At 40.8% G+C, this 18,128-nt stretch overlaps 1 protein-coding gene across 2 annotated transcripts in view; it reads left to right on the forward strand.

Moving 5' to 3' along the window:
* Positions 1 to 17,858, forward strand: part of RCOR1 (REST corepressor 1) — a 167,107-nt gene extending 149,249 nt beyond the window's left edge. Inside the window, exons 8-12 of one of the 2 annotated variants that reach the window (XM_089522581.1) lie at positions 6,973 to 7,185; positions 8,971 to 9,048; positions 13,200 to 13,257; positions 14,674 to 14,903; positions 17,324 to 17,858. In XM_089522581.1, coding sequence (XP_089378707.1) covers positions 6,973 to 7,185; positions 8,971 to 9,048; positions 13,200 to 13,257; positions 14,674 to 14,903; positions 17,324 to 17,365 — 621 coding nt within the window. In that variant the 3' untranslated portion in view covers positions 17,366 to 17,858. The remainder of the gene's footprint in view (positions 1 to 6,972; positions 7,186 to 8,970; positions 9,049 to 13,199; positions 13,258 to 14,673; positions 14,904 to 17,323) is intronic. The other variant, XM_089522582.1, reaches the window with a different exon arrangement.
* Positions 17,859 to 18,128: the final 270 nt, after the last annotated feature.

Genomic DNA, 18,128 nt, shown 5'->3' on the forward strand with positions numbered 1-18,128 from the left:
AAGAAATGATAGGATAATACAAATAAAACACATAGCAATACAGGAAATGGTTCAATAAAACAGGCAACAAAAAGAACATCAAATAGCAAGTGACAATCACGCAATGTCTGGGAACGCTTCTCTGAACAAGATCGTCTTCAACTCCGTTTTGAAGCTGGTTAAAGAAGTGATGGCTCTTGCTCACGGGGGAAGAAGGTTCCAGGAGTGAGAGGCAGCAAGTGAAAAGGGGCGAATCCGAGATGGGGCAGAGGAAATCCTGGGCTGGGACAGCAGTCCTTGACTACCAGAATGGAGGGCCCTTGTGGGAAGGTGAGGAGAAAGAAGGTCTGATAAGTAAGGAGGGGCCAGCCCATGGAGGGCTTTAAATGTCGCCAGCAGGAGCTTGTACTGAATACGGAAAGGGAGGGGGAGCCAGTGAAGGGGTGCCAACACAAGAGAGATGTGGTCTGAGCGGTGGGCGGATGTGATAATGCGTGCAGCTGAATGCTGGACAGAAGGGTGGGCTTAGGAGGAAAGACAAGAAGCTCCGTCTTGGACATGTTGAGCTTCAAGTGCCGATGACGCATCCACTGCAAGACAGCTGTGAGACGAGACGAAACTTGCTGTTCAAGCCTTGGAGAAAGGTCAGGGGTGGAAAGATACAACTGGGTGTCATCGGCATACAGATGGTAGGAAAAGCCAAAAGAGCTAATGAGTTTACCTAAGAACAGTGTGTAGAGAGAAAACAGAAGGGGACCCAGAACAGAGCCCTGGGGAACTCCAACAGATAAGGGAACAGAGGATGAAGTCTGACTACCTGTGACCACTACAAAAGATCTGTCTGACAAATAAGATCTAAACCAGTCGAGAACAGAGTGTGAGAACCCAAGGTCAGAGAGGATATCAACTAGAAGGCTGTGATAAATGGTGTCAAAGACTGCAGACAAATCAAGAAGGATGAGAACAGAGTAAAGGCCATTAGCCTTGGCCCGTAAAAGGTCATTCGAGATCTTAGTGAGAGCTGTCTCTGTAGAATGCCGTGGGCGGAAACCAGACTGAAAGGGATCGAGAATGGAGTTGGCTTCAAGAAACTCAAGACAGTGAGAATAAACAACCTGTTCCAAGACCTTAGAAAGAAAGGGAAGAAGAGAAATCGGACGATAGCTAGACAAAGAGGAAGGGTCAAGAGAAGGTTTTTTCAGAATTGGGGAAATGAGAGCATGTTTAAAGTCCGAGGGGAAGGAGACTGTAGAGAGAGAGAGAGATTGAAGATATGGAGAAGCGAGGGCAGAAGAGAGGGAGCTATGGAAATTAGAAGACGAGTAGGAATTGGATCAAGAGAACTAGTTGCAGGTTTGGAAGAGTTTAGAAGCGTAGAGAGTTCATCCAGAGAAGCAGGAGGAAACACAGAAAATTTTTTAGGCGAGGGCGATAGAAGATTATGAGCAGAAGAAGAATCGGGAGGGACTGTCTCAGAGCGAATGGTGGTAATCTTTGAGATGAAGTAATTAGCGAAGTCATTGGGGGAGAATGATGAAGAGACAGGAGGAGAGGGAGGTTTAAGCAAAGTGTTGAAGGTGGAGAACAGACGCTGTGGGCACCTCTCATTGGCGGAGATCAGTGATTTGTAATAAGTTTGTTTTGCTATAGACAGGGCACATGAGAAGGAGGAAAGAACAAATTTGTAATGAATAAAATCAGCCCACTGTTTGGACTTTCTCCAAAGACGTTCGGCTGCTCTAGAGCAGGACCGGAGAAACTTAATGAGGGGGGTAAGCCAGGGCTGAGGCCTAGTCCTAGAGGAAGAAGTGCGTACAGAGACAGGAGCAAATAGTAAATTCGATTTATAATTATATTCTGAATAACCTCTGAATCCCAGTCCTGGGAAAAGAGCGGGATACAAACAAACCTGCAAGTCATTTCATAGTTTTGGTAACCATAAGCTGAATCTGGAGTGTGGTGGAGTCTCCTTATTTGGAGATTTTTAAACAGAGCCTGGCTGGCCATCCATTGGGATTGTGTATTCCTGCATGGCAAGGGGTTGGACGTTGTGGTCTCTTCCAACTCTATGATTCTGTTGTTGCTAATGTATCATACACAGAAAACATTACGTCAAATGAAATTACAGTTCACCCTTTCTTTATGTGGGGGATCTATTCAGGACTCCCCTGCGCAAAGAAAATACCACTTATACTCGAGCCCCATTTAAATGAATGGGGCTTGTGCACTTGGCGGTGTGGTGCGCGCGCACCACAGGTGCACGCCCCATTCGTCCCTATGGGGCACGCCACCCCCTCCCCATGCAGCTTTCAGCATATGCTGAAAGCTGTGTAAAGCGCGCCCATGTATGATGCAGGCACATTGTATATGCTATACTGGTTGATACTCCATTCACTTAGCCCAGTCTGTATCTGGTCCGGTGCTATTTTCACATTTGTTCCTTTGTGTTTTCCTTCAAAAACACACATTTTGGGGGTGGTGATTGGAGGCTTTTTAAAGCCGAAATTCAGAGAAATTAAAAATGCAAGTGTTTATTATGTTCCAGTCCATGCCTTTATATAGGAGGTGCAAGTCATAATTTTTGGCACTGGAATTCATGATGACTGAATTTCTTAAGCATTCATAATGCAGGCCACCTGGCTATTAGCCACTAGAGTCAGTTACCTTTCCTACCAAGGCAGGGCAGCCAGTCATCTGAAGTGTATTGCCTGCTTAAGGGATTCATGGTACATCTCTTTAGTTTAAGAGATAGTAATTATGCCCTTTGGAACAGGTATGTGCACGTGTGTGTTTTATGGTCCCATCACATTATGCTCTGTATCCATGGTGCTTTTCATAGGAAGCCAAAAGAGAAAGATAGCTTTAAAAAATGGAAAATAATAAATCCTTCCTGAAGCTTGTCAGCAAATCCAGGTGTTCCTTTGCTGAAACAGGAAACAATATCCCAGATTCATATTCTGAAATGGTACTTGTTCTGTGCCTTACATTGTCCTGAAAGGACCTTGTTTTCAGGCTGAATTTCATACGCATGCAAAAATCTTTATCATTGTGTTTGGCAGTGCTGTGTTATAAAAATGAATGAGCTTTAAGGATTAGTCTGCAATCATCTGACCCCTCATGTTTTGTCTTAAATTAGTTTCTGCTTCTTCCCCTCTGGCTGACACATAGGAAATTGCATATCAAACTTAAACTTTACTGTCCTATTCTTTCTCTCTCACTCAACCACCCACGTACTCAACGAGCGAGGTCTTCTTTTATTCCTGGTACAGAATTAAACTGAAATGTTAGTGCCAGTTCTCAGAAAGGGTTTCTTTACACACTACTGGATAGATCTGAATGACAGGTTTTTAAAGCATATATTTAGGTGTTTGGGTGGTGTTTGTTTCAGAGGGTATTTGGATTCTTTTTCACAACCAGTGAAAAGAGTGATGGTAAACATGTACTTCTCAGATATTTTGAACTTTTGCCACTCTTCCCATATGTTAATTTGTTTGATGGGAAAAGAAGATGGAGGACCCAACAGGGCAGGAGGAAATCTTTGAAAGTGTGTGAGTCCCCCAAAAAGGAGTGACCTAAAATACATGGTTAGGCCTGTTACAGACTGCCAAAATAAAGCTGCTTCAGGTCTCTTTGGAGGTATGCTGTTTAAATGATGCATGCATCCTAAGAATCCGGAAGCTGCACCAAAGCTGCACTCCAGTGCTTAGGAATGAAGTGTGGCTTTGGTGCGACCTCCGGACTCTTAGGACCCATGCATCATTTAAATACCATACCTCCAAAGAGACCCAAAGCAGCTTTATTTTGGCAGTCTGTAACAGGCCATAGTTTGAATGAGAGGAGAGATCAGAGTTTGCATACTGGAAATTGAATGGAAACATCTTCCAACAGTTTCTTAACATGTAATATGTGTTTCCCAGCAGTGAAAGGCTGGACATTCTGAGATCAGTGGCTCTCAAACTTTTTACCCTTGTGGCTTTCTTTTCATCTACATCTTTTCTTTTCATCTACATTGGGTGGTCTGCAGGGATGTGGAATGACTACAAGGATCCTCTACCACTTGGCCTCCTGAGAAGAGGGCCATACAGAGGAGGGGAAGGAGGTAGGGTGAATGCTCACTTTGCAAGGCTCCTCTGCTGCCTGCTTTCTCCTGAGGAGAAGGCCAGGTGACGGCGGCAAAGGAGGATGGGCAAACACCCGCACTGCAAGACTCCTCCACTGCTTGCCTTTCTTCTAAGGAGAAAGACGAGTGGAGGAGGATGGGCAAATGCTCGCCCTGCAAGGTTCCTCCTTTGCCTGGCTTCCTCTTGAGAAGGCTGGGTTGCAAAGGGGAAAAGGGGCGAAGTGCTTACCCCTCAAGGCTCCTCCATCACTCGGCTTCTCCAAAGGAGAAGTCCAGGCGGAGGAGGAGAAGGACAGGCAAGGCTCCCATGCTGCACAACTTTTTCCTGTGGAGAGGGACGGACAGGCAGAAGAGGAGGAGGAGAATTAATATTAATTAATTCTAATTAATTAATAATTAATTAGTATTGCTAATTAATTGATATTCTTAAATAATTAATATTTAATTTAAACCTATCTGCAGCCCAAAGATGTTTAGTCTATTTTAATTTTGGCCATGTTGTGCAGGCCTGATCTACACCCAGACATAAAGCCTCCCTGCTTGACCTAGTATATGAATAAAAATATTTTGTTTAGTGTGTGTATTTTTGTTTGATCACATTTTAACGTTTTATAAGGAAATAGCCCCCTCCCTCTCCCTCAGGCAGAGGCTCCAAGTGCCCTCTTTGGCTTTCTCTTCCCCACCAGGACAGAAAAAGTTTGGGAAGAGGAGGAGGAGAGGGGGTGTTTAGGACCTCCAACAATCCTGCCCCCGGGGTCCCACCCACAGTTTGAGAACCAATCTTCTGAGATGGTTTGTTCTTCCCCTCTTGCCTTGATAGGCAGGAATGATACAGACCTTTGAGGAGTGTCCTCAATGCAGATTGAATTTATAATTGTTTTAAATTACCAATAATGCTTTAAAAGTAATGTTTTCATTGACTTGATTGTTTAATATTTTAAAAACTCTTGCAGCATATATTCTTTTAGCTGTGTTTTATTTATATGGTAAGATGCTTTGGGTTACCTCTTAGGAGAAAATTGGAAAATAAATCTCTCTCTCTCTCTCTCTCCTCCCTATGTAGCTGCCCATCCCTGATTTCGGCCTTTATGTCATCCATTGTGGATCCCAAAGTGTGACATACATGGGAAGGGTCGCAGGTGGTCTCTTATCCAGGCACTTATAGGACCCAGACTTTCAAGAAAGGTGGCTGCCTTTCTGAATTTGTGAATGTAGTCCATCATCAAGGGTCAACCCAACACCTTTGGGTGCCTGATGTGGAGAACAAGATAGTGCTCTGTCTACTATTCCATGTAGAAATGTAAACCTGACCAGTAGTTGAATCTTCCTGTGACACTAGGGATAGTATAGCATCTTCAACCACTGCTGAAGACAGCGGGATAGCTTAACTCTACAGGGTAGGTCACTTAGTGCATTTGCTATCTCTTCCAACACATTGCTGGTACCTGACCATATCAGCATCTTGAGTTTACTAGCATCTCTTCCTAGTAAACTGTTCACCAGTAAACTGTACCACAGTTGCTAGTGCAGATATTCTTGTTTTTGATCATTTAACTACAACTAAATATACAGATGTTATAAATTGCACTAGTAAACTGTCTGTTAATCTTCAAAAATCTTCTCATTCACACATGGACAAAGTAGAGAGTGCATTTGGATCTACTTTCCCCAAATCATTTTAGCATGCTGGGCAATCATCAACTTGACTGTGCTTTAAGAACACTTGTTGATGTCTTTTTCATACCTTCTCATTTGGAGATGAGGTGGATATCAGGTTGGGGAAAGCTTCTTGCATTCTCATCCTAGCTATACTTATACAGCCTCTCCAGAGAGATGCAAATCATGCCATCATTTGCACCTCTCTTTTAGATAACAGAACTAAACCCATTTTATTCATTATCAAATCTCTTTTGGGGGCCAGGAACATATGTTGTTGGACTGTACCTCTCATCAGTCCTAGCAAGAATAGAAAATGATGAGGGATAATGGGAATTTCAGTATGGTGCAACCTGGAGATGGCCTCATGTTCATCATCTCTAGTCTGTTTTATCTATTATACTCCAAAGGATTATCTTTTGCTGCAATGTAGGTTTGATTTTGTTTCATTTGGTTTTATATTTTGGATTTAAAGGATGGAACTGCATGAATATTTTGAATAAACAAATACAATCAGTCTTCCATTTTCATGGGGGAATCCATTCCGGACCCCCTCCCCGCAAAAATGGAATTTTGCCAGTATTCAAGCACCAGAGGCTTGAATGGTGGCACATGCTCATGGGCACGCACCGTGGACATGCATCCCATTATGTTCCCCCTCTGTTGCCCCTCACACATAAGCGAGGGCACGAATTCCAAAGGCATGCAAACGGAGGGGCAATTGTAAATGGAACTACACCTAAAGATCCAATTATTTCCATAAGATTCCTACTAGTGGGAAAATTGCAGTCAGCTCAGTAAGAAAGAAGGCCTGCCTTACCCCAACTCATATGTTGACTGAGAGATCTCTGGCAGTTATAATTTTAAAAAGTAATTGTCACATGCTCTATCTGAGAGCCTACCTCAAATGAGAAACAGTGCTGGTACCAGGTCTGTGATTCCCAAACAGCAAGCAAGGAGTTTTTCTTCATACAACATGCAATTAGAGGCTCAATTCAGCCTTGTTTGTATTCTCATTCATAGGTTAACTCATATGTGAGGTTACAACCCATGGTGGAAGTACCATGTGGTAAAATCCAGTGCCTGTGGCTATTGCAGTTTGTGAAAGGATAACAAGCTTTTTACAAGCTGCATCAATCAAAGCACATTACAATAAGGGGACAATTGCATATGTGGATAGTTTGAAATGAAATGAAATCCTGGCTTATGTATGTTAGATTTCTACTCCACAGGTGCCCCCAGTGGAAACAATTCCTCAGGTAAAGAAGGAGAAGCACAGTAGCCAGGCTGCAAAGAACAGGGCCAAGAGGAAGCCTCCCAAAGGAATGTTTCTTTCACAAGAAGATGTGGAAGCAGTCTCCGCCAACGCATCAGCCGCTACCACCTTGTTGAGGCAACTAGATATGGAATTGGTCTCCATCAAACGACAGGTATGCGTGTTTTCCCTGCAACAGAAATGAGGTTTATTTCTAATCATCCAATACATATTTTTAAAGGGAGCTGTCATCGGTCTCAATTTTGTGGCTCCCTGGGGGATTTACAGCTTGGACGAGATGTTTTGCATTGGGATGAGGCTTGATTAACAAGCTGTCAGTTGAACAGCATGTTTTAGAATGGAATCATTTCAGCTTGGCTTTCTATTTGCAGTGCAGCAAGGTGTTTTGCCAGCTTCCTGTCTCTTTCACAAGATGCAGCTACAAACTTTTATAAATCACAATGTCTAAGCTATTTCAGTCTGATTTTTATTTTGAGATCCTTCATATTAGACTATTATTTTATTTTGTGCAACCTCAAATTACTTATTTCCACCACTCTAATTATGACTTGCAAAGCAATACATTCCACACATTCAACACCAGAGTATTGAAGAGCCTTCCATTTTTCTTCCATACCCCTCCAGTGTAGCAAGAGAAGAATTTCCTCCCCTAGTACTGCATTTACAACAAGTTTAGTATGTGACATAATCATACCATCTCCCAGTTAGTCAACCCCACTTCTGGTTACTCAGTCCCACTCCCATTGAGATTGTTTTTGGATGAAGATTGTTTTCATGTGTTCTCCAAGCATGAACCAAATATGAATGACAGATATACCAGGCCATATTACGACAGTCAGTGTGACAAAACAGGTAATGTGATATTTCTGAATATTGATGGTTTGCACACTTGAGAGTGATTATTATTGGTAATTCTAGAGCAGGACAATGAGTGTTCTCTCACATATTGAAGGGCATTTTGCGCATTCCATGTAGACCCTGCATGTGTCAAAAAGGCAGATAATTGGCCCCTAGACACATATTATTTGACCTGATCAAGTGACTTGAATCTAGTCCTACATCCAGCATCTCACACTGTCACCTGTGTTGGGTCTTGTAGTTCAGAATACCAGGAGGCACAAAGCTGGCTTACAGGAAGCCTACAAGTGGAACATGAAGGGAAAAAAACCCTTCCTCCATTGTTGCTTAGTTGCATCTGGAATGCTAAATATGTAAGGGGATGGGGGAAGAGAGGATGGAGAAGGCTTCTGTGGCATCTTCATGATTCTCCTGGTATTTAATTCCAGCACCTCTGACTGTTCCCTCTTCTGACAGCATATTGAAACTGACAGTCTCAGCAGGCTGCTGAAAATGCTTCAGGACAGGGCTTCTGTGTTCTTTAATCTATTTTTAAGTCTAAAACATGGAGTTATTTTGTTTTGTGAAATGATGTGTTTGCCTTTTGGGGGGAGGTAGGCATGCACTCACTGCTTTTAAATGCCTGTACTTAACTGTTCCTTACTTCTCAATGTAAAGGTCTTCGAGGGCAAGTGTTCTGTCTGATTCAAAAGCCAACTATACTTCCCTAGTCATACCCTACTGAGACTTGTGCCCCTTGAACTGTTTTGGAGAATGTCCCTGATCTGCAGACCTCAGTCTTAACAATTCTCATAGATATTTTATTTAAAAAAGAAGCCTTAGAAAGACTTAGAGAAAAAGACCAACCTCTTAAATTAGTGAAAGTTGTCATATCTTACTTGGAGTTTATAAAGTCTGGAGGGAACTGTAGTTACCAGAGCTGCAATAAAAAAACCTACATAATGTGCAGGAGAGAGTTTGTTTTTCAAGAACGGAGAAAGTGTTGCAGAAAATTGCATATCAAAGCTTGGATGTGCTTTTTCAGTAGAAAATTGAGCTTTTGCTTCTAATTTATATTGAAAGGAAAAACTTTCATTTTCAGATTCAGAATATCAAGCAAACAAACAGTGCTCTGAAAGAGAAACTTGAAGGAGGAATAGAACAATACAGGCTGCCAGAGGTAAGTTTGTTAGTGCAACCTTGTCCTCCCTTCCTTGAAATGTACAAATGGGTGTAAAGTCAGGAAAGACAACTGCCCCAGCTGTGGAATCTTTTCTCACCATGCCAGAAGTAGAAGTGACATGACATCATTTCTGGCTGTTTCTTTGGGGTTTAGGCGGGTCATGGGACATGGGTGGACAAAACCACTGTGTTTAGCAGCAACTTGGGCCTGTTTGGGGGGCAACATGGCTGCAAAAATGTAGGATTTAGGGATTTATGAAGCTGTCTCAGGGGAAAGGATCAAGGGCTGCAAAAAAGTTGGGGGGATGGATGCAACCTATGGGCTGTACTTCCCTCATCCTTAGTGTTAAGGATGGTGGTAGTGATGTAACCTTACTGATTTTTTACTCACTGATCCTGAGGCCTTGGGCATTATTAAGATTAATGATCCTGTCTTGTTCTCTGTGTGTGTGTGAGAGAAAGATATTGACTCTTTTTGTATTTAAAGTTAAATCACAGATTCATGCTATTGGCTCCCTTTCCCCTCTTCACTTCTGATGTAGTTTCAAAAAGGAGATCAAAATCATTTATTTCTACTTCTAACTAAACAGAGTTCTGTGCTACAAACCTAAGGAAATTATGGTACCACAAATGTGCCTGGTCTCATCTTATTTTAGAAGCTAAGGAGGGTCAGACTTAAATAGTACTTGGTAGAGCACTGCCAGGAAATACCAGGGATGTCTAGATAGGATCAAAAGAGAATCCTGTTTAAAATCCTGAAGAGCTGATGTCAGGTAGAGGTGGCAGCACTGGACTACATGGGAAAATAGCATCAGTTCAAAGCAGCTTTCTGTATTCTTGTAAAATGCTAGGCAGTTTAACCTTCATGTAGGTGTCTGAGAAAAGAAACACCCATTGTTTTAATTTGGGGTGTTTTCTGACACCAGTGAGAATTCCAGTGTATTGTAGGATATCAGAAATGCCCTGCATTCATAGGAATGTTTGTGGACACAGAATTAAGGTTATTCCACAGTCCCCAAACAGATCCATAAGGTTCACATAAGGCTGAATGTTTCTCTTGGGTATTTGAAAAAAAAAATTGTAACCAACCCAAATGCAATAGATCTGTTGGGACAACTTTTGTCCCAGATGTGACTTTTCCCCTCTTAAAATAATACCTGTCCATGGCAGGTGGCTGAAACTCGGGGACATTATTTGCACCTTTCAAAGTGGCAATTTTGTAAAATAGCCACAAGAGTTAGTGTGAACTAGGCAAGAAAATATTACTCTGGAGCACTAAAATATCTGGCTGAAGGAGAGACAAATTATGGTTAGTTAAAACAGAGACGGATCCAACTGTGGTTTATCTTCATGTCTCCTGATTGCTGTGAAAATTATTTGTATGAGTACAACCAGCTATCCCACTTTCTCAATATGGCCTGAGCAGAGCTAAGCAAGCAGATGCGGTGATGGGAGTAGGTCTGCGTGGTGTGGCATTGCATTCATCCCCCATCCCTGAACTTAGATGGGCCAGTTAGAGCCAGAGGTTCTTTACCACTAGGAAAGGAACAAGACTATCCCACTACATCTGAGCATAGTGGTCCAGAGCCTTCAGAATCAAGCCAGATCTTGTAGCCCCCTTGCCTGAGTCCAGTTTGCTCTGAAGAATCAGTTTTCCCCCTGTGCTTACCCTGTGCACAGAATGCACACCAGACAGGAGGCCATAGAAAGGAGAGAGGGTCAGGGTCACATGCTTTGGCCAGGGGATGGTGGTTGGCAGATGTAGACTGTACAGATTCATAAGGTCTCATGTTCTAGTCATTCCCTGATCAGAGCATTTTGGTTGCATGAAGCTTTCTACCAGTTTTCCTTCCTGCTTCACTCTGTGGATACTGCTATGGATAGATGAGAACATTCATTACCCCTTCAGCCATGTGCATTCCTTTCTTTCAAAGGAAGCATGGGCTATATTGTGAATTCTCCTGAGTTGAAAAACAGAGTGTACACCCCATCATTAATAATAAATTATTATCGTCAGGTAATTTGTATGCATCTTAATCAATGAACTGATTAACTCTTACTGTTGACATATGAGTAAAACAAATAGTTTTAAAGAAAAGCATACTTTGTCTTTTGACAGGCATTTTCAGCATTTAGTAAAGGTGTCATTCCATTTCATTGGTTACTACCTTCAGTCTTTATGCATAAATGTATTAAAATCATTTTTAAAGTGTAACTGTCTTCTCCCCTGATTAATTGTGGTTATCTTTTAAGTCAGCTGAATTTTTGAAAACTTGTTAATTTAGCCAATTAAAATTGGAACCCTGCTTTTGATCTTGTTTTGTTGAGTTTCATTTTAAAAACCTGCTGAAATACCAAAGTACTTGCTATATTTCACAGACCTGGGGACTAGTACAAAACGTCTCTACATAGACATGAGAGAGATGTATGAAATGATGCAGGGTATGGAGAAAATAGTATTAATTTTTTTTACCTGTCTCAATGTTTACACCATGGGGTGAGCTGCTGAAGTTAAATGGTGGGCGATTTGTGGCAAATGAATGAATGAAGTACTTCTTCACATTGCACATAGTTAAACTATAAAATTCACAACCACAAAATAGTGCTCTTAGCTGTCAACTTTCTTTAAAAGGGGGATTGGATAAATTCATGGAGGTGCAGCCATCCATCTAAGAATGTTTGTCCATCACCTCTAGTAGTAGAGGCAGTATGCTTTATAGAATCATAGAATGATACTGTATATTAGTTACTAGAGAAGATAACATGGAAGGTGCATTTGCATTTGTGCTCAGATGTTAGGCTTTCCATAGGCAACTGGCTGGCTTCTGTGTGAACAGAATGTTACACTAAGTCTAATCCAGTGTGGCTCTCATATTCTGAGCTTCTGAACCATCATTTTTAACCCAGTTCTGTTACAAGATACTCCTTTGCTGTATACAGAGAGGTTTCTGTGGCCTAGAGGCTAAGAAATGTCAGCTATGTGCTAGAATATCATATTTCACCTCAAACCAAGAACTCTCTAGGTACCTTCAGGCCAAGCTTCTCTCTCAACTCTCCGTCATTAAACTGAAGGTAATGAGACATGCACTCTCTTCTGGGTTTGTTGCAAGGATTGGTGCGAGTGCTTTGAACCTTCTCACCTAATTATTAGTTTTTGCAAACCAACAGCCAGCCCTAGTAAGGCAGAGTAAGGTAACCATACAGGCATCTGAAGCAGGAGAGCACCAGTGGGAGCCTCTGGTCTCATATACAACTTTTCCGGGACCCCTCAACTAGCCTGATACTTCTAATGTTTGAGAGGAAGCGCTCCCATCACTGGTGCCAAAGTAAAATGGAATTGCCAATGCAGCTAGTATCTGTATTTGGAATGGGTCAACACTGCTGTCAGGTGTCGTTGGGGTGGTGATTGTGAGAAACCAAATTGAATTTCCTTTCCATTCCTTATAGGAGACCACAATGCTACATGCTGGCATTGCCCATGAAGAGCATTCTGTTGCTCCTCTGATAAGCACATGAAGAGGAGATACAGCCTTCAGTTTTGTATTTGTGGTGTGGGACAGAGGTCATGCCTGCATTCCCTACATTCAAAGTGCGGGGGTTGCCATATTTTAAGCTGTTGCCTAGGTTTGGAAAGGAAGCCAACCCAAATCTACAGCTGAAGAGAAGATTGGGATGTCTCCTCTGGGTAGTCTAACACCTCTTAACATCTACTGGAAATGTGGAGTTGATTCAAACTCCAGTTTTAGAACTGGAGTAGGGAGAAGGACTGATTTAAGGTTAGGAACATAGCAAAAGGGAAGGTCCCTGCAGCTTTAAAAATGCAAGTCACCTGAAAATTAGACCCCTGTACCCAAATGCTGTAGTAGAACCCCCTGATTTCTTCCTTTGTCCCTTTCTCCTCAGTAACTAAGTGTAGTGTTAACTAAGCAATGAATTGCATCTCCATTTTAGCTGAAGAGAGAGATACATTTTAAAAAAAAAATAAGTGCTGTGAGGAATGATACAGGTTTTATTTAACTAATGACTGCTTGCTTCTTCCGCCTCAAGCTATTTGTTTAGTATTACATTTGTATACAGTTGTCAGCCTGGGCTTTGAAAGCAGATCTGTTACCTAAGTAAATGATTCAATTTATTTTTTGTGACACCTAGGTTACATTGAAATTTAATGCACGTTGGACCACAGAAGAGCAGCTTCTTGCTGTGCAAGGTATGGTATGGTGCTGCATGTATATTCACCTCTCTTGGAGGGTGACCCTCTGTTGCTTCATGCTTTTTTAATTGGCCAGTGAATATTTTCTCTACATTCCTACTTCCTGTTGATCCATTTGAGAGACTGGATTGATGCAAGCTTACAGTTGGCATCTTTGGATGCTCCAAGATGGTCCACAGTCGCTAAACCATTGTAATGATGCCTGATATGGTTTTACACACTGCAAGCGGCACTTGTGGATTAATGTGGCAGGCATTGTGCTTGACATAGTTTCATGGTCTTTTTGCTGAAGAGGCAAAATATCTCCACCAGCTCAATGTACTTAATTTAGATGTACAAAGAACTATATCCTTTGGTATAAACATGACAAAACACTAGAGGTGTGAGAGCTTTGCTATGTGTTCTTCTGGCCACGGAAGTATAAAGTACTGGTGTAGTGTAGTGGTTAGAGTGTTACATGAGGGCTTGAGCAATGCTGGCTCAAGTCCAACTGAGCCATGAAATTTATTGAATGATCTTGGACCAGTCACTCGCACCTACAGCCTGACCTATCTCACAGGGTTGTTGTGAGGATAAAGGGGAGCAAAGAGCCATATATTTTTCTTGAAGCTTTTTGTTGAAGATGGGATGTAAATAGAAGTTTTAAAATAGATGTACTTATAGAGAATAGATGTATGGGGTAAGCTTTTGTTGTGATAGCAAAGATATGGAATTATCCCCCTGAATGAGGTCTGCCAAGCCCATCTTAGCCCACCTTTTAGAGGTGTGTGTGACCATTAATGAGCTTTAGACTGAATCTTGTTAAGAGTATCTTAGGCTGAAGTCACTCGTGCCCTTCTAATCCATTTTTGTTTGATTATTTCTATTTTTAATAATTTTGAAATAGATTTTACCACTCAGATTCCTTCCTTGGTTTATTTATTTTATTTATTGTTTTATTTGTATATATTTTCGATTCTAATTAGCTGGCCATTTAAATCTGTTTGCTAAGTTTATTATATATATTGACTTCACACCCAGTTCTATTCTGCATTGCTCACCTTCCCTCTTGACTTTTCTACCATGTATATGGTGTAGTGCAGCTTAAGTATTATTGATGCAAATACAGTTTGAGTCTCCCTTATCTGGAATTTTGAAATCTGAAATACAGTACACCAAAATCCAAATGTTTCCATATAGGTGGCTGAGATAATGATACCTTTGGTTACTGGGGGATCTTGGGCCAGTTCACACACTGGTTAGCTTATCTCACTGGTTAGTTGTAAGGATAAAATGGACATGAATATATGCTATCTACTTAGACACAGAAGAGAGCAGACATTTACCAGCAATAATAATTAAAGAGTTGCATATCTTTCACTTTTAAACTTTGATTGTTGCACATACAACTTGAACACCTGTCTCCTTTCATAGCAATCAGGAAATATGGCCGTGACTTTCAAGCAATCTCTGATGTGATTGGAAACAAATCCGTGGTGCAAGTGAAAAACTTTTTTGTAAATTACCGGCGACGTTTTAACATAGATGAAGTCCTGCAGGAGTGGGAAGCAGAGCACGGCAAGGACGAGATGAATGGAACCAATAGCCAGAAACCTGTAAAATCACCAGATAATACCATTAAAGTGTCAGAAGAAGAAGAAGAGGTATGTGTTTTCTGTTAGTTTCAGCTATTTTACTTGAGATCGATCGTCATATATTTGCCAATTTAGGATGCTCAATCCCTTGGCAGAAACGTTTCCCTTTTTAGGAGAGAATAACTTCTTTGCCATGCAGTCTGGTAAGTGGCCAGCCAGAGGGGTGTTACTAGGGAGTGAGGAATGTGTGGACCTCACCAGATGCCACCCTGAAGTGGGATGATCCCACTGCTCCCCAACATCTGACATTGACACAAATAGGCTGTGACATTCGCCTGCATCCCTTTAAAATGCTGGAGCACAGTGGAAAAGATGGTGTGAATGGAGCAAGGCTCAGTGGGAGGAGAAAAGAGAGCCCTTAGTTTTTAATTTCTTATTTTAAATTTTAAATTAAATTTTTAAAATTAAAAAAATGTTTTCATTTTAAAAAAATCTTCTCAAATTTTTACTTTAACCACATGATATAATGTTGTAATGAAAAGGTATAATTTTAATTTTGCTAGTTGTTTATGTCACAATTATTGCCATTTCATTCGGTGATATATGGGAATTATGATTTATCAGTAACATTAATACAAAAAACATTACTAAGGATTCTGTATGATGTGATGTGAGAGTAAATCAGTGTGTGGTGGAAGAGGGTGATACCATGAATTACCGCACTTGGTGACACCATTGGTCAGCCGTATATTATTAATTTAACTGCCTGTGACTTTAAAATACTCTGAGGGTTTGTCTTGCATCTTAATTCTAGGCTGCATTTGCACTGCAGAAATAATCCAGTTTGACACCAATTATGGCTCAATGCTAAGGAATTCTGGGAATTGTAGTTTGTTGTGACATCAGAGCTCTCCGACAGAGAGGCTAAATGTCTCACAAAACTACAACTCTCCAGATTCCATAGCATTGAATGGTGGCAGTCAAAGCCAAGCATTATTTCTGCAATGCAGATTAGATCCTAATAAAAATTGGAAAATCAAGTTTTGCTTCGTTACTGCATGTCTCTTCAAAACTTTGGCATGGGGCTTTCAAGAAAGAGTGGGAATTTATTTATTTGTTTATCTATCAATTGCACTTTTAGACCATCCCATGTAGGCGGCGTGTAGTCTATTAAATATAAAATATGGCAGTAGTATACTAAAATAATGATTAAAAACTGTAGAGTATAAAACCAAAGTAAAGTCAGTAGCCAGGGTGAAAAACACTACAGTGCTATAAAACTAAATGAAAAACAGATGAAAGTAACATATGGGTGAAAACAATAATAATAAAAAGAGTTTAAAATAAGTAAAGAAGCTATCCTATTAAAAACAGCAGTAATTTTAACAAAATGTTTAAACAAATGGTCAGAATATAAGTACAGCACCCACCATTAAAACACCCTCAAGGAACAACTAGTTAAAAGCCAAACCCTGTCTGAATAAGATCTTTACTAACTATTACCATTGGGGGTTAGTAGCCATTACAGTGGAGTAATGGCACTAGCCACCAATACCAGGCTTATATTATTTTTACTTAGCAAAAGAGTAAAGTTCCACTGGTTTATACATGTCACTGGAAAATGTTGTTGTTGTGCTGTGCCTTTAAGTCTTTTCTGAATTATGGCTATCCTAAGGGTTTTCTGAAGCTGAAAGTGTGTGACTTGCCCAGCATCAGTCAGTGAGTTTTCACAGCCAAGCAGGGAAGTGAACCCTAATCAACAGACTCATAGTCCACTATTCAAACCACTACACCACACTGGCTCTCCATTGTATAATAGCAACTGTCAAAGCAGTTTAGCTAAGTGAGGTAGGGCTGGAGCAGACAGGCAGGAAAAAGCAGCTCCATCCTGCATTTTCTGAAAGTGGGTTGAAACTCCACTGCCTGCTCCCAAGGCGGGCCAAACATCCTATTTGCAGCAAGGACATAATAAAAGGTAATAACTGTAAATAAACCATATGCAATGAATTCATATTTATAATAGGGGTTTCAGCTTTTATTTTATAATGCCCTACATTTTTCTTGAATGTCCTGCATTTTGTGGAACTTTGCCTTCTTCTGCTGTTACAACTTCTGGTTCTGCTGGGTGCAAACATTTCTATTTGGGTAAACCTTTGAGGACCGATTGTACAAGGCTTGTCCTGTCTAATCAATGTGATCAGTTTTTCTATTTGTACTGGTGTGTGTGTGTGTGTGTGTTTTAAATGGTTCGTTTTAACTACTTTTTAATTTTTGATAGTTTAATCACTCTTAAACTTTGGTATTTTGTGAATTTCTAACTATCTGATTTTTTAAAATCTGTTGTAAATCTGCTTGACTCCCAAACTGGGGAAAAAGCAGGATGTAACAACTTGTTTGTAACTAGTGACTTCCAAGCAGTCTATGTATGAAACCCTTTTCCAAAAAATACCTATATTGTTTCTTACCATATTGTTTCTCTTCTCTTCCAGGCTACTCCTGTTTTGGATGTCAGATATCCATCTGCTTCATGAGAAACTCAGGTAGCCTAGAACAATGCTATGTTTTGACTACTGCGTTATCTGCAATATCAGGTATTAGCAAAACCTCAGACAGCCATCTGCATCATATCTCTGTGAACAAGCAGCTATTACCAAAAAAAGAGAAAGAGAACAAACAGATCTCAAATAAAACAAAAGGCAAACACTTCTGCTCCCGTGCTACATTCTTGCCTTAATTTCCCCTCATTCCTCCATACTGCCACCATTTATGCTTCAACCGTTCCTGGGACTGATTCTGGTTTCCCAGCAACATCCCAGTTTACAGCATCAGCTGCTCCTTGAACCATCTTCACACCAGTGCATAAACCTTGACCAGCCAACTTTCCTCTTCCTTCCCAAGTTCAAATTTTGTCTCCCAAAAGTAACCTTCTTCGCAATAGAGTATTAATATGTATTTCTATATGGCATTGTATGGTTTCTGCTTATTTTCTGATGTAACCATTACTTATAAAGTGATCTCTCTTTCTTTCTTTGTATGTTTAATGAATTCTGCTAAGAAAAAGTATTGTGCTTATGCCAGTTGGTCTGGCAAGTTTGTCGGGGGATACAGGGGGGGAGATAGAATGTCAAGGGATAGTTCACCAGCCTCCTGGCATGCACAGTTCTTTTTGCATATGTTCAGCAATGTTTTAGAAAGCTCTCAAAAATTAATTGTGATTTTTATGATTATTGTAATGGACCTTTTTATTTTAAATCAAAAGGGAATGCACAGCCTGTATACCTGCATTGAAATAAT

The sequence above is a fragment of the Sceloporus occidentalis genome, unplaced genomic scaffold (genome assembly GCF_023333645.1).
Source record: "Sceloporus occidentalis isolate IW3139 unplaced genomic scaffold, rSceOcc1.0.p SCAF_4, whole genome shotgun sequence".
In the NCBI taxonomy this organism is placed as follows: Eukaryota; Metazoa; Chordata; class Lepidosauria; order Squamata; family Phrynosomatidae; genus Sceloporus; species Sceloporus occidentalis.